The 22,765-nt window shown below is 26.2% G+C and overlaps 1 protein-coding gene across 1 annotated transcript; it reads right to left on the reverse strand.

Moving 5' to 3' along the window:
• Positions 1-968: 968 nt before the first annotated feature.
• TM9SF3 (transmembrane 9 superfamily protein member 3) lies at positions 969-22,166 on the reverse strand. The gene is made up of 14 exons (XM_043049252.3): positions 21,895-22,166; positions 18,646-18,841; positions 12,366-12,488; positions 11,307-11,467; positions 9,584-9,661; positions 9,356-9,487; positions 7,739-7,905; positions 6,973-7,067; positions 4,116-4,246; positions 3,275-3,483; positions 3,047-3,193; positions 2,803-2,886; positions 2,636-2,712; positions 969-1,462 (listed from the first exon to the last, which is right to left on the reverse strand). The coding sequence occupies exons 1-14, from the start codon at positions 21,970-21,972 to the stop codon at positions 1,395-1,397; spliced, it is 1,746 nt and encodes a 581-aa protein (XP_042905186.1). The 5' UTR covers positions 21,973-22,166; the 3' UTR covers positions 969-1,394.
• Positions 22,167-22,765: the final 599 nt, after the last annotated feature.

Below are 22,765 nucleotides of genomic sequence, written 5' to 3' on the forward strand. Positions count from 1 at the left end.
TAAGCCTCATAATCTGTGCTGGCATTTTACTTATTAAAAAAAGATTAAATTATAATACATCCAGAGATACTTTTTTAAGCATAAACACATTTTTCTTTGGTAGTTAATGAATATTTTATTTTATTATTTCTTTTTTAATGGTAACTCTAAACAAATTCAGCATTTTCAGTAACTGAAAAATAAGCCAACAATTATCATAGACACTTCCAGATTTACTAAACACACAATTTACAAAATACATTACTTATCAACTAAATCTTAGTTTAAAATTTAATTTCATTAAAAAACACAATATTAATTAACTTTACTTCCACATTTTCTATAAATGGAAAAAATGGATGAAAAGTCTGCTTTCTTGAAAACATTTTATAAGCTTATGCAAGATAAAAGTGAATTTAACTTGAATAAAACAATAAGTATTTTATACTAACTTAAATTCCACTTAGCAAAGTCTAGAAACTAGCACAAATACTGTTATAAAATTTACGAGTTAGTTTTCACAGAAATATAGGATGCAGCAACAACAAAAAAATTTCCAGCATATTATGCTTACCATGATACGTAGCAAAATATAAAGCATATTAGATACATTTACCCTTTGTTGCATTTTATTTCATCTGTACTAGTTTTGAAGATTTTAAGTAAATCAATTGTAATAGTATAAATACATTTTTAATATCTAAAAGGATTAACTATTAAAAAAAAATACGATTTCATTCATTCTATTTAAATTTGCCTCAAAACGAAATGAATTCGTTATTTTAGCAATATAATGAAACTAAAATATAGGATAAACATTTGTGCTTTAATTATTTAACAGCTTTATCTAAGTATAAAAAAGTAACACACAGCATAAAATAAATTAATAAATACTGAAGGACTTAGAAGCAATTTTGATGATATAAATAACAAAATATTTATAACAATTTAAAACTGATAACAAAAACTAAAAAAAAAAGCTGGGAAAGTTAATAAAGAACTTTTTTATTTACCAGACCAATTGAAATTAAAAAACAAAAGTCCGACTAAATAGTTAATATGCAAACAACACAATATTGCTTCTAAAAAATCGGTCACAGTGTACCAATCACCAATTGCATATTCAGTCTATTTTAACAAATAAAATATATAAAAAAGAAAAAATAATCACATTTTAACAAGAATGCCCGCCTAATGGTACAGTCTAGAGTCATGGTTACATTATGGTAAGGCATAAACCATAATGAAGTAAAATCTGTCTTCAAATGTACCATTACACTCAGAGTTGGTGGTCTAAATAAGAAAAAAATGCCTTTTAAATATTTATAAATAATTAGTTTCTTTTTTCGAATCCTCATATGGCAACAACATTCTCTGAAACGTTTGTTCAACTTCTATATACAGCAGGCAAGTGCTCAGTCTATTTTCACAGTTGAGTAGATTTTTCTTACAAATATGCTGGTTCCAACATACCCAAATGTACCTAAAACATTAAAATACAAATTTAATAAAAGAATGACTGTTTAATTTTATGACATGTTCTTTTAAAAAAAATAAACAATTTAAGCATAACTAATATAAAACAAATATTTTTTTCTTTTTATAAAAGAAAATATATATATATATTTTTTTTTTGAATACTTATTTCTTAGATTTATTCTGTGATTATGAGTTAAGGCAAAAACAATTGCTATGCGTTGTGTGGTCTAATTTAAACCAGCCAACAATCCAGCTTTTTGAAGAAGAAAAAATTAAAATCTAGTTTAAACGGACAGAAAAATTTTAAATTCTGGATTTAATTATATCCAGAATAATTTCTTTCAAAACAACCAAAAATCATTACTAAATACCTAAACACAAACACTTTTAAAATTAACTTCAAAACAAAGCTGATTTTCTAATACTGATATTAATTCTGCTCCTTAAAAAAATTAAAATACAAAAAAAAAAAAATCATAGCAATGCAATAAATTGAAAAAGAAAATTTAAATTATAATTTTAAACAAGGAAGGAATAGATAAGAAAATATACCCAACTCAAATGCTCATCAAGAAAAACATTTTCACCTACATTTTATGATTAAATAATTGACTAAATTTTAAAAAAAAAAAAAAAAAAAAAAAAAGGCAAACATAAAACAAGATTAAATGAAACCAGATTATGATAGAACAAAAAAGAATTAACACAACAAATTTAAAATAAAAAACTAAATTAAAAAAAAACTTTCAGTTGAAACATTTTGGTCAGTAAAAAAGGAAATTTTTTAGAAGTTCCAGAACTTTTTTACAAATTTTGTATATTTTTTAGAGATTTCTCAGGCTTTTCCAGAATAATAAAATTATTAGACTTTTAAATATTCTGTGTCACGCCTTGTTTTTGAGTTGAATTCTTTAAATTTCGATTGAGATTTGGTCTGATATAAAGTAAATGCCAATGAAAAACAATTTCGATAAATCAAAATGGTTTTACACCAAAAGATAATTGAAACATCAAAAGATAAATTAAGCAAAATAAACTTTTTCCTAGGTTATAATGCTCACAAATTTGTACTGCCTCAAACATTACAGACGCTTAAATGTATAAAATTAAATTAAGCATAAGTTATTTATTTTTGTGTTCTTAAAGGATATCAAAAAGAAAATTAAATTATAATTACCACACAAAATTCCAAGTGCGCAACTAAACAGTGCCATGTATCCAAAATAGAAAGTAGTTTGGAATAAGCCATACATTCTAAAAAGAAAAAAAAGGAAGTTGTCAATCGAAACAAATACTTAAATAAAAGAGAAAGAATATTAGCAAACTGTTATTTATAAGACTTACTTAGTTTTAAAGAAATAGTAGTAAAAAGAATACATATATACATATCCAGCAGTTGAAGCACCAGAAAGAAAACTAGTCCATTGCCTAAAAGTATAATAAGAAAATAAAATTTTAAAGTTATTTCATACTTTTCACTAAATTTGGAAAGGTTATTCATGAAATAAAATTTTTATATAATTTCTTAATTTTATATAGAAGCATAAAACATAAAGGATAGAAAACAAGAAAATTCAACATATCTCACCATCTATAATCTTCTGCATTCAATAAGAAGTAAGTGCAAACAATTGTGACACAAACAGTAACAATAGCTAGGATTATGAACACTAAGAGCATAAAGCCATACACATAGTAGATTTTATAAGCCCAAAAAGATGTGAATATGAAGTACCTGTAATAATATTATACATTAAATTCATAAAATACATAAGAAATATTCAAAGATATTTTGTTAAGATTCTTGATGACATACATTTCAATGAAGATGGAGCCAAATGGAAGAATACCGCCAAGACTTATGATAACTCCGGGTTCCATAAACCACTTCTTTTCTGGTATGGGTCTTGGAACTGCATTGATGCGACATGGGTAATTTGGTTGACCAGATATGTTTCGACCTAAGACTGTGCCAACTAATGTTAAAGGGAGAATGACAAAAAGGCAAATGCATGTTACTGCAACCTAGGGAAAGAAACATTTTAAGAATAAATTTAGTACACTTATTATTATTGTTTAAAAATATACATTACATTACTTAATACAGCGAAACTTCTCAAGAGCGAACATGATCCCTTGCGTAAGAAATTGGTTGTTAAGGGAGGTAATCGCTTCTAAAACTTTTTAAAAACAGTTAACTCAAAAAAAATATTTAAATTAGTAGTCACATTTTGTATTCATAAAAAGAGAACAATAAAGATATTTGTGATGTTATTTATTGACTACTGCATAATACACGAAATGTTCTACATATTTTTTAAACTTTAAATATTTGTAAAGTATGTAGAAATTTCATATTGCTTAAAAAAAATTTTCTTAACAGATCATTCTTTACTTGCACTTGTTAAAAGTAAAAAATTTATGTGTGAAAACACTTTAGTTTAGAATGGGTTCTTGCTCTTACTTGACCAAAAAGAAAAACAATAAAAAGCTTTAATAGGGTGGTCAGTAATCAGTTGCTCACACAGGTTTTCCTGATGATACTTTTTAACTTTATATTGATAGAGTAAAAAATCAATACATTAAAAATGCTGTTATTGAAAGAGGTAAGTCTCTCATAGAAGTAGATCTGTAAATATATAAGTGATTTTGCATACCATGGTTCCAAAAGGAATAGCTCTTGATGCATGATAATAAATAGCAATGAAATTTATGAGAAAAGCTGTTCCACAAACTAGGGAGGGAAGAAGAAATGCACTCATAACCATTTGTCTGATCCATCTTTTACCTGAAATTTTAGAAAATGTTAAGTAAAAGAAGTTCTCATTGACAGCAAATTAACAACAAGATCATTAAAATACAGTAGAACTCAGATTTAGTGTCAACCGTGAATAATAATATCCTGCTTTTAACGTCTTTACAGCTTTGTGCACTTTTATTTCTTACATCAATATAGTAAATACATCCTGGTATTTAGACCATTCCCTGAAATACCGACAAATTGGACTCCTGTACAACTTCTAATATCCAACAAAGAAGAAAAATAAATATGCTAGCTTCAAACTTAATATTGTCAGCCTGAAAAGAAGTTTCTAAAGACTGCAATGTTAATGGCTTCAATATAAGTAGTTTTACATTAGTTCTGGAAGAGGAGAATGTCCATGCCGACTTTATAGAGAGTTCACAATGTGATAATAATCTAACTAGTGAATCAAAGGCGATTTCAATAGCTGAAATTATAGACTCCAGTAGTGATGGAGACGGCAAGTCGTCAGATCCACCAGCATAATGAAGCAGCAGCTATGCTGCTGAGACTAAAAACTTTTTAAAAGGTAAACAAAGATGTTTATTTTTTTTTTAACAAAATGCTTTCTTTTCCAAATGATGCATTTAAAATTTAGTTTTTATGGGAATTTTCATGTCCCTATATTTACACCCAGTCCAACAAGCGTCGTTAAATTGAGGTTCTACAGTATGTACGATCTAATATTCAGTAAATTAAGAAATGTTATAAATAAAGAAAATTAGTATATCTAAGAAAGAACATATTCATGTTTTTTTATTTTTAAAACAGTAATATTTAGTTGGTTAAGAAATGTAATATTAGAGTATAGAACTACAGTTAGTATAATCCATCTTATCTCTCAACAATTGTTAATAAAAAAATATCATTGATAGTAATATAATACTAGCATAAAAAGTTGGTATTTCAATATTTTTGCTCTAAAAATAGTGCGAAGTTAAGAAATGTAATATTTGAGTGCTAACATTTTGAATATCATATGGCAGTTATAATAAATAATCAAGTGCTTGATTTTTAATCAGAGATTTCAAGCTAAAAGGTCCCAACTTGGTTTCTTAAATAACTAAACTGTATTTGTAAATTCTAGAAATTATATAATACTTGATAAATATTTCAAACTTTATGAGTTAGATTTAAAGACTACTTCTAAATACATGAATGCATTTTCTCTTTACAATAATGAAGAAGTGTTTAGATTCTTTATTGCAATACAAGTAATAGAAGTTGGCATTCTAGCAATATATTTAATCCTTTTACTACAATATATACACAAAATTTTTGTCAAATACTATTTAATTACTTATAATAACATATGTGAAAAAATATATAAGTATGTCTTATAATTGACATCAATATTTTAATTATAAAGATCAATGCTAACACGTAGCAATACTTTCAAGAAGTCATGGAATTACGTTTTTTTATTACAAGATAATTTATTTAGTAATATTTATATTTAGTTTAAATTCAAAAAGTAAACTTCTTTGACCAACAATAAAAATAAGCTTCAATACATTAAATTACATATTGAATAACAGTCAAAGTTTGCATAAGTATTTAAAAAAAAAGTTTGCTTCAAGTTTCAAAATTAATATTTGCCTTCAATTCATTTAAATGCATAACAAATAACAATCAATATGCATAAGCATTGGAAATTTGTTTTAAATTATAACTCGTCCAAACAGAAAGTTAAGAAGTCAATTTTCAAGGAAAAACTGCTATAACTATAGATAAAAAATATAGAAGAAAACACTAACCATTTTTCCTTAAGGTAAATCAAAACATGTTTTTGTCAAAATGAAAATACAGATGGCCAGAATTAATATACTTTGCAATAATATACCAAAGCATTTGATAAATATTATGATTCGATTAAAATGTGAAAAATTAAAGGAATAAAACTCAGAAATAGTTTTTTTTTTTTTTTTTAAAGATTCTTTAGCACATCAAATTTGCCTTGTTTAACTAGAAATTTGTGTAATTTCATCAAATATTATTTTTATACTGCTGTTATTTTTCAATTGGTAGTATTACTGCAATGCATTCAATTCACAATTTATAATGATAAAAAGTTTAATACATAATATTAAAATGTTTCCTTTGATTAGCTTACTTTGTAAACCTAGATTTTTTAAAAGATTTTTCACCACGGAAAATAAAAAGTCACAATTTAAGTTTTTAAATTCAAAGCTATGCACTACATATATACTACCTTGTAGCAAAGAATTATTTGGACTTTAGTACTAAAAAACAAGTTAAATATTTAAAAAATATATAATTTTTTTTAAAAAAAAAACATCACTAATTTGGCAAGATTTTTCTGTCAAGATGAAATTAAATAATTTTTAAAAACCTGAAAATGTAGCATTGAAGTAACTTTTCAAATATTAAAAAATTAAATCACTAACATTCATTATTTTCACAAAACTGATATTTTTCTTCTTATTCACATTTTGCACCATTTTCATAATGAGCATAGTGAGCACTGGCACTTAACAATTATGAACAGCAAGAAACTCACAATAGTTATGAAAAATTGCATTATTTGCAAAAAAGTGTTACAGAGCCTTTGAAAAACAACCTTAAATTTGCTTTCAAATCAAGAGAAATATAGAAAATGTTGGTAGTTATATAATACAAGCTATTGTAGAAAATAATCTAGGAAACCTTGACATACGTTTGAAAGAAATCAGAACAATAAAATCATTTACCTCCCATTCTAGCAAAGAGACTGCCACCAAAATAGCCATTTACAGGAGAAGTAGTAGCATACACAAAGATTGATGTACTCAGCAAAGAACCTCGCCTAAAATGTTAATTTACATTATCACGTTTTACTTAAGAACCTACAAAGTTAAAGATAAACATTAACTTTCTTTTAAGCTTAAAATAGTTAAGGTAGCATAAAAAAAGTTAAGTTTTTTTTAGGCTTAACAAATACAGACATTTCATACTAATTTAAACCTGATTTTAAACATACATAGTAGTCATTAAAATATTAACTTATGTCAATATTTTAATGACTAACTAAATATTTATAAATTTACTACTTATTTTAAAGTTAACTAAATATTTATAAACTTTAAGTGAAAATAAACAAGAATCTCATGTTAACATATTAAATCTCTATTATATCTCATTTTAACATATTAAAAAAAAAAAATCTGTAAATAACCATAAAAATGAGGCTAAAATTTACAAATTATTATATTTGAATTTGTGTTTCATATAATTGTTCAATTAAACTTTTAAATAAAGGCAGAATTTTATTGCTTTCACTTATTATTCACTTCACAGAAATAAAGATTTTTTTCATGTTAATACACTAAATATATACACAAAAAAGATTAATTAAAAGGATTCAAATATGCATGTAATAAAAATTAATAAAACTATGCAAAAACATATGTAATACTTTATTTAGAATTCAAACAAAGTGTATACAAAAGAGAATGATTGAAAAAGACAATTACTTACTCAGTATAGAGTTCACCAAGAATTGAAAATATAATCACACTTAAAATGACAACAGTTATTTGATATCCTGATCCAACAAGAGAAGTAAAAAGAGCTGGATATATAGGTGCCCGAAAAACATCACCATGCACTTGTTTCCAACCATACTCATCACCCAAATCTCTTTCCTACAGAAAAATTGAAATGATTTTAAAGGGAGAAATAAATAAAAATGAAAACAAAGTAAAGAGATTTAGAAGAACAACATATTTCATGCTGTATGGATTTCATAAATTCAAAAATCATATGGAATAAATGCCAAATGAAAAAAGATTTGTTGCATACATAAAATTAAAATGTATTATCAAAGTCAATACTAACACTTAAAGTTTCATAATAGATTTTGTTTTATTTTAACATGCACCATATTATTTAGACGTCACACATGTGAAGAAACAGAAAAGAATCGTTGTACTAAAACATTTACAAAGAAATTGATGGTGTTGGATTGAGAAGTGCATATATTTTGAGAGTTTTAAATACTATTGGATCATCTATTTTGAACTTGAATTATTCTCAAATTATTCCCTCAAATAAGTTCACACTGTATCATCATTAGGAATGTAAAACAGATTGTATCGAATGCAAAATCTTAAATATACTTACAATGCATACTAAGAAGGCTTCATAGAGAAAAAAAATCGGGACATACTTTGAAGCAGTAAGCATATATCAAAATATTTTTAATTAAGGGAAAATAACAAACAAAAAATAGGAATAATTTGCTCTACTAAGCATCCCCAGAGGCAGAATTGCAGTGACACGGCGACATTGTTGCAGAACGTTACAAAGTTCTTGCAGAAAGAATTTTCTTTTGAAAAGTAAGCAATTTTAGTTTTCTTTTCTACAGAAATTTACACATAATATTTGAATCAGCCATTTAGATAATCACTTTTTGATGCGCTTAGTTTACGTTGATAGTATAGTAAATCGATGTAATGTTTCGATTGTATTTTTGGCAGTTATTGATATTGCTTTTCACATGGTTTTTAAATATTTTAATATATTTCAAACAATCTGGAAAATTCTCACTTTGCATTTAGGTATTTACTTTTTAAGGCAATAATTTTTGGCAGTTATTAATATTGATTTCTCAATAGTTTCTGAATCCGATATTTTTTATACAATATTAAAATTATTTATTATTCATTTGAGTAACTCCTTTTTGAGGAATCCAATTCATGTGATTTTATCGTCGATCATTTTTTTGACAAAGGATTTCAAGTTTTTAATTTTTTTAAAATTGTGATGATTATTTACAAAATGTGAGGGAAATAATTTGTGATTTTGAATTTAATTTGGAAATAATTTTATAAGGAAAACTAGAAATATTAGGACAACTAAAAACTTCGTAAAAAACTTTTATTAATTATGAATGGAGAGTGATTCGTTTCAGAACTACACTGATTTCAAGAATTTGTCCATGGCAAGCTTGTCTGGTTGATGAGCTGCGATAAGGTTAGAATAAATAACTTCCTTGATATAATAACAATAACTTACTGACTCTCCACCTACAACTTCTTTTAGTTATTACATTTTACAAAACATTAATTATAAAACAGAATAAAAATGAGATACCATGTCATCCATTTCTTCATCTTTGCTGTAACGAGCATAGTCTTTGCGCAAAGTTCTCATGAGGATCATGCTCACAAGGCCGACCAGGAAAATAACCATCATGAAAGAGTTGAAAATTGAGAACCAGTGGATCTGAAGCAAATATCAATATTTAACATGAAATATCACATCAAAAAATGAAAGAAAAATAATCATAGTTTATGTAGCACAAAAATATATCCTCCTTACTCTGTGTTGGAAGAAACTGGGATCTAAGTACTTGTCAAATCTATCATCATATTTTACACTTGATGACTTCCAATTTACCTAAAAAAAAATAAAGAGATAAGATTCTATTAAAACAAAAGCTTTAATAAAATGAAGTAAATATTTAATTTTCAATAAATTATTCAGCTTGATTTTAAATAGAATAAAAATGATATGGTGGATAAGAGATATTGCGAAGTAACATAATATTTCAATGACCCATAATGTAAGGAGAATATTTTGATCCATAATTAAAACATAATAAATTTTATGAAAATCGAATATTTATTATTATTTTTAATCAGTTATGATGTTTTTAAGTGTGCAATTGTTTCCAGGAGTTAGGACTAAGTTTATTTGTGTTTAAAATAATATTTAAACACATGTTCACCATATGTGAATGATCAATAAAATCAGTCAATTTTCCTATTGCAGCAAATGTGTTTTTACATTTATATAAGAAATTACGCACATTCATAAAAATGCATAAAAGACATTAATTTATCAATCCATTAATTTTCCTCTAGCAAAACAAAATGCTTAAAGCTCACTGTAACATAGGCATTTCAAAGATGTACTTGGCATAAATAGACCTACATCTAACGTAAAACTAGCCATTATGTACATGTGTTCCATTATATTGTTTTCTGCTTTTTTACCCTTCATTGAACTAAATTCTTTTTGTATATTTTTCAACCATCCTTCTTTTAATACTCATTGATTTGCTGCGTATTAAAAAACAAGACCAAATGTAAATAATAAAATCAATTTATTATGTTTCTTAATAAGTAAATTATACTATATTTTCAAGTAATAGAATATAAGAAATAGAGCTCAAAATTCACAATGGTTCTTTGGATCTAGACCAGGGACTTGGACCACCAAAAATAATTATCGACATTCTCTGATCAGCAATCGATGTTAAGGTATGGTATGCTGTTTTGATTTCCAGTTTCCTGTTTTATTTCACAAAAAAGCAAATTTTCTCATAATTGCGAATATTACACATTTTTTATATAGTAATTTTTAATTTAAATTCCACTACGCACAGTAGGAAAAATAAGAATTTTTTATATACTATGCCTATAGTACAAAATGCCTGGAGATTTTTTATTAGTCATTTTACCGAATGCCTAAACAATGATAGAAATATTCACTCATTTTATAAGTTGCCAATTGATTTTTGGTATTCTATACAATGACTAGACAGACATCTAATAGAATACAAGATTTCACATATTGGTATTTAATATATAAGTCAGTTTTCAAAAACTGTTAATAACAAAGTAAAGTATCTTCCAAAGATTTCAGTAAATAATTAATAAAATTGGGACTTAACAATATTGTAGATATATGCACATTTTCTTAAAGTACTCACAATTTAAAATAGAGGATACCCTTTGATAAAACCTATCTCATTTATATAGAAATCATCAAAATTATTGCTCTCCAAACTAAAATATTGTGGCCAGTAAACTAAAAAAAGCAACTTGCTTTAAATTTATGCTCAACACACTTGAAATACATAACATTAAATAAGTCATTGTGTTTTCACTTTAAGTATCTAAAGAATTTTAAACAATACTCGTTTTGTAATCATGAATTTCAATAGGAAATTAAAAGATAACAGACCCTCCAATAAATTCATATTCATGAGCAGATAAATTCTAGACCAATGTCACTGATATAAAGAATACTGTCATACCTCATATGTAAAGGTTATTTTCTTTCCTTTCTCTAGTTTAACTTTAGCTTCACTAGTTAAATTCACATCAACAATCTGATCACCATTATAACCAATGTCAAACTTCTTATGAGTCCACAAATAATAACTGTTATCAGATTCCTCATATTCTCCAACAATACCTGTGCAAGAAGATAATAACTTAAATTAAACTTAGGTGCATATCATTAATTAAACATGTAGAATAATTGTTAATAATAACATCGAGTTATTTTATCAAAGACATTATGGAGTTTAGAATTATAATTCAAAAACTAAGAAAGAACGTGGAACTAGAAAACTTACCACAAAAGAACAAGGAAAACTTTAAATATACATTAATCACTCAATGACTGATTTAATACAAGAAAACAATATTAAAAATATTAAAATTTAGGAAAAAAAAATACAATACGAACTCTTTAGTACAGTACGAACAAGAGTATATCAAAATTAACTATGATTGAATGAATTGTGAAAAAGTTAAATGGAACGTTCTGAAAACGGTGCTTTTTGAATTATTCATGATAACAATCCACATGGCAAAAAAAAAAAAAAACTCATTTTGGAAAAGAGAAAATTAAGCACTTTTTATAAACACCCAATGAAAAAAAGTATTTTTATAGGCTTTTAAAAAATGAAAATCAAAAATATGCACTTTAAAGCAAAATGCGACACCTCCTTGTTTAATTTTTTTTTCTAAGAATATGCTTCGTTAAGACATAGGATCAATTATCATGATTTCATCACATTAATATTTAAAAATTAGCATTTCTGAAATTATTTAATAATAACAAATCCAGACCTAAAATATAACATTATTATCTCGTCAAATCAATTTCAGCTATCTTAACTTTTAAAAATTTTCCGACATTACCTTTTAAAAAAATAGTAATTCATACAGTACTAAATGTGATATTAAACAAACAAAGCTACACAAAAAAAATATCATAGCCTTTACATACAAGACAGAAGTTTTATAAACACAGGTAGATTGTCTTGAACAGTGGGGTGGGGGAATTGATTTTAAGTTTTACCTACCCCAAACTGGTAAATCATCTAGATACATTTGATACCAATAATGATTTTTCACTGCATACACAAAGGCTTGCAATTTCTCTTCATTTAGATCAACATCACAGTAGGGATTTTTCGGTGCATTTGCTACAAGAAACAAAAACAGATTTGGTACTTGTTCAATGAAAATTAAGAAAGACCATAACATTAAAAAGAACAGCAACTACAAATATTTCATAAGCAAAATAACATTGCTTAAGGCCGTTGGCACCTGAAAAAGGAAGTGAACTGTCTATGGGGAGGAAGAGTGGAGGAAACCTTAGCCCCTGGTGGTCAGTAAAACGGTTAAAACTCCTCAGAAATCTGGGAGGATTGAATCATTATAGTGAGGGTTTCGATTGGCCTGAGGGTCACCCCCTCCATTCAAATCCGGTTTTTTTCTTTGGCAAGTTATCGCTACTTTACTTTCTCGAAATCGCAACTACATACAAAATTTAGACTACCGTGAAAGCGTATACAACAGGTTTTCTTTCTTCTTTTTTTTTCGTTCCTGCTGGTTCGGTGTGTTTTATTTTAGTAAAGGGTCTCAATGAAAAGGCCAAATGTGATCTTCCTTCTATGTAATTCCGAAACTGGTGTTTCAATATGCATTTTTATTTACGCATATAGTTTAATTTATTCAAACATTAAAAGTTAAGCTAATCTTACAAAGAAACACGGGAATGGATTGCATGGGTTTATAAAATTAGTTTGGCTTAATTGTGTGAGGAAGAGTTTAAAATTCAATTTAAAATAAATTTTAATTTTTTTAGGACTGATGTCCAATAATTGCGAGATTATATAGAATGCTTAAGAACATTTATTGAGACAAAAAAAAAAATGCGAAATGAATATTTTTTTTACATTGTACACAAAAAATAATGGATTTGGAATCGTTTGATTTCATATATTGCCTGTCATGAGCATCATTTTGCGCTACTATGGTGTTAATTGACTACTCATAGAAATTAAAAAGTCAGTATTTAAAACGACAAGGATTTTCATGACTTATTATACGGCGAAATAAAATATTTAATTGCATTCTTAATTACATAGGTCATGTTAGTGTTTGACGACAACTTTATCAAATCATTACAATATTGTCACGTAGAATAACTAGGACTTAGTCTACAAAGTTGGAGAGCTTTATTCAACACCTACAAAGTACAGTGAACAAAGTAACTGGGACCTCGGCTAGAGACATCCAGTCTTTTATAGGAATAATAACAGGAAGTGACAGGAACGATATGCTAGAACATTCTAGAAACTTCTAGAAGAAACATAAATAATAAATAAAAGCTTATTTTAGAGTTTTATATTTTCTTACAGTTCTACGGATCGAAGCCTGAATCTCAGTCTTTCCAGGACGACTCCGACCTCTCGGCCACACTGACACGTCAATATTTTGAATTGACTCACTATCCGCTTACCCCTTACTAAAAATTTCTAATAAATTTTCTTTTTCTGTTTTATCTTTTAGTTTCTCTGATTAAAGACTAAATCATCTCCTTTTGTGTTTTCTTATAATTATTGACCAATTGTTATTTTACTAACTCTATTGGAAGATAGTTCAAAATTAAATTAACATAAGTTACTATAAGTTCAAATAATAACACGTAAGTACAATTCCTTTTTAATATTTTATTATTCTATTTTAATTTTCAAAATATTTTTGTTACTACATCAATGAAATATTCTTTATACACATGATCATTATTATTATATAACGCATACTATGCATATATAAATCTACATATCAAAAGTTTGTTTACCATACTGATTTACCGCATATTTCTGCCTTACATAGAACACAAAAAATTACTTTTTATTTATTCATTTAAAAAATAAAATTATTTCCTCAAGCAAATTTTATATTTATAACAATTTAACAATGCAAAGTAAATTTCGTTCTACAAAATAAAAATTTGAATAGAAAAATTTTAACACTATAAATAGGAGAGAGATGGGTATAAGTTTCAAATATACTATTTTTGTCTTTAGTAAAATTAAAACTTGCGTGATTAGAAAACAATTATAATAATTTCTCTACTCCCAATAGTTCTCTGTGTGTCGAAAAAATACTATCTTTGTTTTATTCGCTAATTGTATTATTCTGCAAATATTTATATTCTGTGCGAGATAATTCTTTATTGATATTTTGGAATCGAACAAAATTAAAATCTAAATCAAATAAATATACCTTGTTCATGTTGACTTACTTTCTTTTGCAATTTCTTTTTCTATGTAAAGATAACGTAATAGATAAAACGCGTGTGATTATAAAAAACAGAATTATTTTACAAAACAACAGAAAAACAGAAGATTTTAAGAGCATATATACATTTGAATGAAATTTATATAAAAACATCGCATGAAAGAAAAATAATTGGAGAATGGGGGAGAGCAATGTGTTTTAGAGCCTTGTAAGGAACAAAAACCTTTAGCGATATAATAAAAAAATATTCTAAATATAATATAAAAATATTCTTAAAATATAATTAAAAAATATAATTAAAAAATTTTATCAAAAATGTTCTAGTAAAAAATATTTGAAGTAATTAACAAATATTTTAAAAGTAAATAAAGCACTATTAAAGATTATTTATAAAAGTTTGAAAAGTTTTTGAAGATAATTTCCGAGAAATTAAAAAATGGCCAATGAAAACTTTTGGGTGGGGAAAATTTGATATAATGTTTTCTCAAAAAAAGTAACTGCTTTTTCAAATCTGAATTATTATTTTTTCTTCAAGTAAAAGTTTTCAAAAGTACAAAGGGTTTGTATTGGGTTACTAGTGATGAGAGTACTATAACAAAAAAACAATATTGTCCCCCAATCCGATGAAATGCAATACTTCGTTTCAAATGTATTTAAATCATTAATTAATAATAGACACGATATTTTTAAGAGCGTCTTTAATTTGTGCGGTTTAATTAAAGACAAGAGTAATAAAAGACTTGAACTAATCTGACTCGTCACTACTTCTTTAAAAAGTGTCTTTTGTGAGCAAGCGACGCGAAGAAAGCATATACATAAACAAAAGAAACTAGAAAGCTAAATCTTCATGCTTTTCTCTTTCGAAAGCCACTACCTTTAGGTTCTCGACTGAAAAATAGTAGATTTAACTGCAATGTATTGCACAAAAACAGCTGCTCTTACACAAAAGTATTTTTTCAACAGGTGCATAATCATCTTGCTGCTAATAGCTTGGTCTTCTCGCCGACAATGGGCTATTTTACACCTTCTCTCCAGTATTCACTTTCTGAAATAGCCAAACATCTTTACTCTTATTTACAAAAGAATAGGAGAAAGCGTTTGTGTGAAGCAAGGGTTGTCCGAGAGGTCAACCTTTGGATTGACCTCTGGATGGATTTCTTTAGAGAGCTGACTCGAGTCGCTAATAATAAAACCTCCTAAACTCTGAAATAGTTTTAAGATTCGTATTGACTCAAAATACTTAAAATTTATATATTTTATAGCAAATACAATTTTTATTACTTCTCGTAATAATGCCAAAAAAAAAAAAAATCTATAAGAAATTTAAAATCAAAAGTTTCTTAAAATAACCATATGCTCGTGATAAAAGAAAATATTGCGCAACGTAAAATTAAGTTAACTGTACGATACTGCAAAACAGAGCTCTCTCATAATTTCTATCAAACTTCATTGAGTAAACAAGTTTTTAGTTCGATTATAATTTTCAGAAGAAAAAAAATTTAATTTTGTTTTCAACTTGTTTGATAAAAAATCTTGTTCCTCTCTTGCTAGAAACAAATTTAATACATATTTGTAAATTTTAAATAAATATCATTAGGATATCATTAACTATTAACAATTAATTAATAAAAATGAAAAGATTATCAAGCATCAAAATTTAAAAACGCTTACATAAATGCCAATTTCATCAATGGAATTTATGTTGGGATTATTAAAATGATTGATTTTAAAAATTTAAATTATAACCTTATTTCTCATCCATAATTCATTAAATAAAAAGGAAATGTCACTTTAAATAAATAAATGTCATGGAACTTCAAACTGAGGTAACGTAAAACGGGACACTTACGTTTTGTGATGCTACGTTACGTTATGTTAAATGTTTTCCAGAAATAAAAAAAAATAAAGATAGTATTTGTCTTTTCTGTAGAATGCACACGTTGAGCAACAATAAAATCTATCCAGCCCATTGTGTTTCGTATGCTATCTGCGATGTCAAATCTTGTCTCAAGTATATTTTACTGGTATTAATGTCGATAAGTTAAGTTGACATTCAGATTCTTAGTACAATGAATGCGTTTTATTAGCAGTTAAAAGCTATTATGTCTTTATATGTTGAAATAATTCATAATATTGCACTTTGGATAGTGACTTGCAGCAGATATTTGGTTTTGTTTTGATCAAAACGAAAGCAGTAGGCACAAATGTGTAGCTAAATAGTTGTAGGCGATGTTTGCTCTGAGATCAGAATATCAGTGGAAGAGTTTAAGATAATTCAGGATTCATACAAACCTTAAAAAGGACGAAAATTACGCATCGTTATAAGTTTTATCAACAACTACGCCTTATAATTTCAAATAATTATACATAGTGACGAAATATGACAATTTTAATTTCAAAGGGAATACTAAGTAAAAAAGTTGTTTACTCTTTTTATTAGAACATTGACACCCCTTTTTAAGTATAATATGGACCGTATGAGCGTTGAAAGATGCAATAGCCTGATCCAAAAGCACAATGCATAATAAAGCACATAGAAAACTAATTTATAATGTTGCACTATGTTGTCATGCGGGAACTTTATGCCAAAAGTGTGTTTGGAGATATCAATGTAAGTAAAACGATACTAATTTTCTTAAGGCAAAAATAGGGCAATATATTGAACGTAGCCGAACTATTTGTTCTAGTACAAAAGAAATTAAATAAGAAAATGTACGACTTTCAAACAAATTTTCTATTAGTTTGATTTAAAAATTTAATTTCAAATAATAATAATATGATTAATAATAATATCAATAATAAAATTCCTTTCATTGATAGAATTAATAATAATGATTAAAGTAATACTTATAAAATTACTCATAACTAACAATAAATGTAATACTTTTATTTCGGATTTTCTATTTTATCCCCCCCCTCCAACAAAAAAATTTATACATTAAAAATGATAAGTTATGTATCTTCAAAGCTACTTCATCCTAAGTTCATTGGTGGTAACTCTTTACAGCAGTAACATTTTTTTCCTTTATTTTTCTTATTTAGAATAATGTTTTAAATACCTTTTCGAAAAAAAATTGTGAAGATATATTTTATTAAATATTTAGATAGTAATTTAAAGGAGATATTAAAAAATTGCCCCGAACAAACTATTTTTAATTACTAATTTTCAAAAAAATATAGGAAGAATTTTGTAAACGAAATGATCTTTTTCCCAAAAATTGAAAATGGCTTTAATGTTCAATTTATTTAAACGAGTGAATTATTTGTTAATTACTCTCACGGTTTATAGTTAAACATTATTTCAATCTTGAAAAAGATATTCTTAGGCCGGAAGGAAAATAAGATCTGAATCACTCATTTCAGTAAATGATTACTTCTTGTCAGGGACTATGCTTCTTGTGAATGTTTGTTTCTTGGCGACCATTGAAATCCACCATTACGAAAAAGATCGCAGGTTTATTTACGACAACCATGAAAATTCACTTATGTCCCCCTCTTCATGCCTGGGGGATTTCTTCACGGTTGAGTGATAGCCTCCTGGAGAGAAAAGGAGGAACTGAAGAACGATTTCAGAGTAGAAAAATGTTTCATACCCCGGAAAAAATCATTTTTTAGCAATAGTTCCTAATGTATAATTTCATATTGTTTACATTACGTTTAAACTACGTATTTATATGTTTTTTTTTAAAAAAATTTCGTGAATTTAGCTAAAAAAGTAACTTTGTGAAAAACGCTTGAAAATTACTCTAAAATCACATTCAAACTTGTTTTAAAAATTATTAATAGAATTTTAAAATAATTTTTTACAGTAGTTATGTTTGTTTAAATGAGATCTATACATTAATATTAAACATTGAGCTGTCAGGTTGTAAATTATTGAGAAAAAGTGATTTATGTTCTCCCATAGAATAACATTGAGACGTCGATTGGAGCTGGCAACGGTGCCAACGGCCTTAAAAACTAACATCCGCTTTACTTACTAATTGCTAAAAGTTAAAGGATTTTTTAAAAAAATTACACATATCTACACAGTTCGAGAAGTATTATTACCTTTAAAATGAATTTCAAAACCACTTATTTCTAATTCAACTCCCAATAATGCTTCGCCAAGAGTTTCATGATAATGGTCTATGCTTCTTTTAGGGCCAGCACAGAATGGCAAAGAAAAGTAAGCATAAGTTTCTTGACGATTGTGATAAGGCCCCACTGTGTTCATCCACAGTACTACTTCTTCATTATCCTCATACTGAAAATAAACATTTTTAAAAACATTAAAATATGACACAATGACAAAAATGAACCAATAACATTGAAAAAAATATTAAATATAACTCATTAATGACCAAAACAAAAAAGTTATTCTTCGACAACTATTCCAAAGTAAGACGTCTCAAATTGTAAAGCACTGAAAACTTAACAATTAGTTAGAATTTTTCTATTAACCTTAATAACCATGAAATTAATAGTGTGAATATTCAGCTGTTTAAATATAACCAAGTGAGGCCTGGTGGCTGAGTGTTATCCCTTTGAGCTCACATACAAAAAAGTCTGGGGTTCAATCCTTGGAACGGGCAAAGTTGACTCAGCCTTCCAGTGGGTCATTAAAATGAGTATTAAGCATATGTGTGGGCTTAACACTGGGGGTTCCACATTCAGCTGACCATGAAGCGGATCATTTGCTCTCTTGGGGATACTTTGGCCCTCCATGGGCGTAGCACCACAAAGTTTAGTTTTTTTTTTTTTAAATATAACTAAGTAATTTTTATTTAGTTATATGAAAAACATTAAATGTACAGTACAAGCTGGTAAATGCTTATTTTCAAATTTTTAAGCAATGAAAATTTAGCAATCTTTTACTTAGGAATTGTCTATTACCTTTAATGATCCTTAAATTAATAACATAAATATTCAACCACGTAAATGTAACCAAGTGACTCCTCAGTCGAATAAAAAATTTTATAAATGTAAACTGTGAAAAACAATACAATCATATCACCCACAAACAGGAAAATATGATATAAATATTGATCAGAGACACAAAAGTTTAAGCCATCTTAATGTTAAGTATATTTTTTGTATATTTTGCCATGTTCATCAAACAATTTATGCAAACAAAAGTATTTTTCACACTATTTTAAAATGTGTTTATTTGAAAATAATTCCTAATAGAAAAATAATTTTAATAATGATTAAATTTTCTAAAAAAAACTTTAAAAAAGTTTGTTTTTCTTACCTTTACTTAAATTGTAAAGAATACAAATTGTTAATACCCCCTTAAATATTATTATTTTTTAAAAGAAGATATCAAGAAACATGATCAAATTGTTGCTGAACAATAAAATTTTAGAAAAATAAAAGGTATATTTATATTCTTTTATATCAGACATTCATAATTTTTTTGGGGGGGAAAAAAGTAAAATTTTGCATTTAAAAAAAAATGCATTTAAAAAAAATATCTTTAAGCTTGTACATTTAAAAAACTATTGAATTTCGTTACACTAAACCTTCAAGTTAAGAATGTTGAACTTTTGATTATTTAAAATATTTTCAACACAGATTGTAAACAAAATTGGAGCATCAAATAAGAAGAGATTAACAAAATACCCCCAAAAAAGATTTTTTTTAAAAAGGTGATAGACAATTTCTGTTTAGTTATTAATTCAATTATATAATTATAACAAAGTATGTTCTGTATGATTCTGTTTAGTTATTAAATTAATTATATATAAGTATTTTTTGTTAAAATATTAATAAACTGCACAAAATACTTGAAAGTTTTAATTTTTTTAACAGAAATACTTTACATGCCTTTAATTTTAAATTTAACCTTTAATTTTTAGGCAAATTAATTTAATTACTCTTAATTTTATGGAAAAAAACAACTCTAAAAATTCTGTAGTCACCTTTTGATGTATCTTTAAAATATATTAGAAAAATTAACATACAAATCAGAATGAAATAAATTTATAACTAGATATGGATAACATACATGAACGTGCAAACTTCGTTCTCAGAAAATATTTTAACATGCTCGTGAAAAAAAAAAAAACATTTATATATTTTTATACAACAACATATTGATAAATTAATAATGCAAGAAATTTAAGGGAATAAATGTTGATGTATATAATTATCATAAAGAGCTTTAAAATGCTTTTTAAAAAATCATTGATTTCCAAATGAGTTTTGGTAAAATTAGGTGGCTATGAAAGGGTAAAACTAGTTATAAGAGTGAATAAATTACGTGGAGAAAATTCTTTAATTGAGATCCTGTTTGCAGAAAGCTTTTTATTTTATAAGTCTGTATATAACTTGATCTACATAGCTAAATTTAATCCAGTTTAATATAATTTTTGAAAATACTTAAAATAGAATAGATTTTCTATAAAAGATTATTAATAATTTTTGAATATGAAGGATAATATGCAGAAAATATTTTAACATGCTCAGGGAAAAAAAAGTATATATATTTTTATACAATATATTGAAAAATTAATAATGCAAAAAAGCAAGATTACTTTATAGAAAAATATTAATATTAAGGATAGGTTTAAGATATAAAACATTAATACCCTTTTTCTACAAAATGATTAAGAAATTCAATAAAATAAATTCAAATTTTTGTTGCTTATAAGAGCTGTTAATCTACTACTAAATTACAACAGAACACAAAGCTTTTACGTAGCTGCTATTAAAAATTTATTATGTTCAGAATTTTAAATATTAAAGATTTCTATTTTTTTAAATTTAAAATGTTTTTAATTAACTGTAAATAAATGCAAAGCAAAAGGGTAAGACACACCCACACTATATTATTTTTTATTCTCATATAAATTAAACCTGAAATACAGAATTTATGTGAAAGTAATTTCTTAAAAAATACTTAACACTGAATAATGATTTTAAACAGCATCAGATAAAAATATATACAATTAAATACAGTAGATAAATACTTTTATAAATATCACACTTCTTAAATTTGCTATTAGAGATAAATAAAAAAATGTTTGAAGTTACGCGGAATTCATGAACAAAATATTTCGTGAAATAGTTATTTTCTAAGTAATTAAAGAACTGATTTTATATTAATATGTGAAATATCATTACATTGACAGCATTTATAATAAAAATCGAATGAAGGACACTGAGAAAACGAGCAAAATCAATAAAAAATTAATTATTGATGAATGCAAACATAATTTAGTAAAACCATAATGCGAAAGAATCGAAAACTAAATAAAATTCGATAATTATTAGAAATTATAGTACATATTTTGACATTTGAGCAAACAAACTTACTTTGTGAGTGTGTTCATCACTTGCTGTTAAAGCGAAACAAAGTATAAAAATCAAAACTCTGTGATATATTGCTGTCATAGTAGTGTGCGATCAAAACATATAAGGTATGTAGCTTTAAAAGTATGAGTTGTTATTAATTATGCCGGTATAATGAGCAGCCTTTCTCACGTATTCATTGCAAATTTCAGCGTTACGTTTCATACGAAAAAGAGAAAACAATTCACAGCATACAAATTTCGATTACGATGAAAACAAATACGCCCTGCAGCCACGTCAAGCTCAAATATGAAGATTTCACTAGAGAGTTAGGTTCAAGCCAATTCATGTCTTTTAAGTACAACGTGAAAAGCACGAAACTCATCACTTCCTTTTAGTTTTAATATTTTTAAAGTATTTAATTTTAATTGAAATAAAAGTAATACAGTAATTAAAAATAAACAAAGAACAGACAGCGTGCTTAGTTTGCCCTTTTCGTGTCTACTTTTCTTTTTTTTTTTAAATATACTTTAGTTATATTTATTTATTTTCTTTTTAGCTGTCGCAATTTTTAAACTGTGGCTTATAATTATTGTTACTTTCGTGTTATTTTAATATAATAATTTAGTTAAATATGGCTTTATTAATTACTGGCCTTGAGTAACTAAACTAAAAAATTGTACAAAGAGACTAAAAAGAAGTATTTTATTTCCTTATTTACATCAAACAATGTAATTATCCAAAGATTCAAAACTCTACCGCAACAAGTAATGAATTAAAAAAGAAATTTTTTTTTAGGTTATTTACTCTGCACTGTAATAAGTTATTTTGCACTGTAATCAAAAAAGGTTAAAAAAATTTTATTAAAAAAAATAACTCACGAAATTCAAAATGT

This window comes from Parasteatoda tepidariorum, chromosome 4, assembly GCF_982258835.1.
Source record: "Parasteatoda tepidariorum strain Cologne lab strain chromosome 4, Ptep-v5.0, whole genome shotgun sequence".
NCBI lineage: Eukaryota > Metazoa > Arthropoda > Arachnida > Araneae > Theridiidae > Parasteatoda > Parasteatoda tepidariorum.

Bases quoted from the DNA above. Each gene is read 5' to 3' on its own strand.
- TM9SF3 (XM_043049252.3), bottom strand. From the start codon at position 21,972: ATGACAGCAATATATCACAGAGTTTTGATTTTTATACTTTGTTTCGCT. The intron at 9,488-9,583 runs GTAAGGAGGATA...TATTTGCTTCAG, and splicing joins CCAGTTTCTTCCAACACAGA to ATCCACTGGTTCTCAATTTT. The intron at 1,463-2,635 runs GTAATTATAATT...TTAATGTTTTAG, and splicing joins CGCACTTGGAATTTTGTGTG to GTACATTTGGGTATGTTGGA.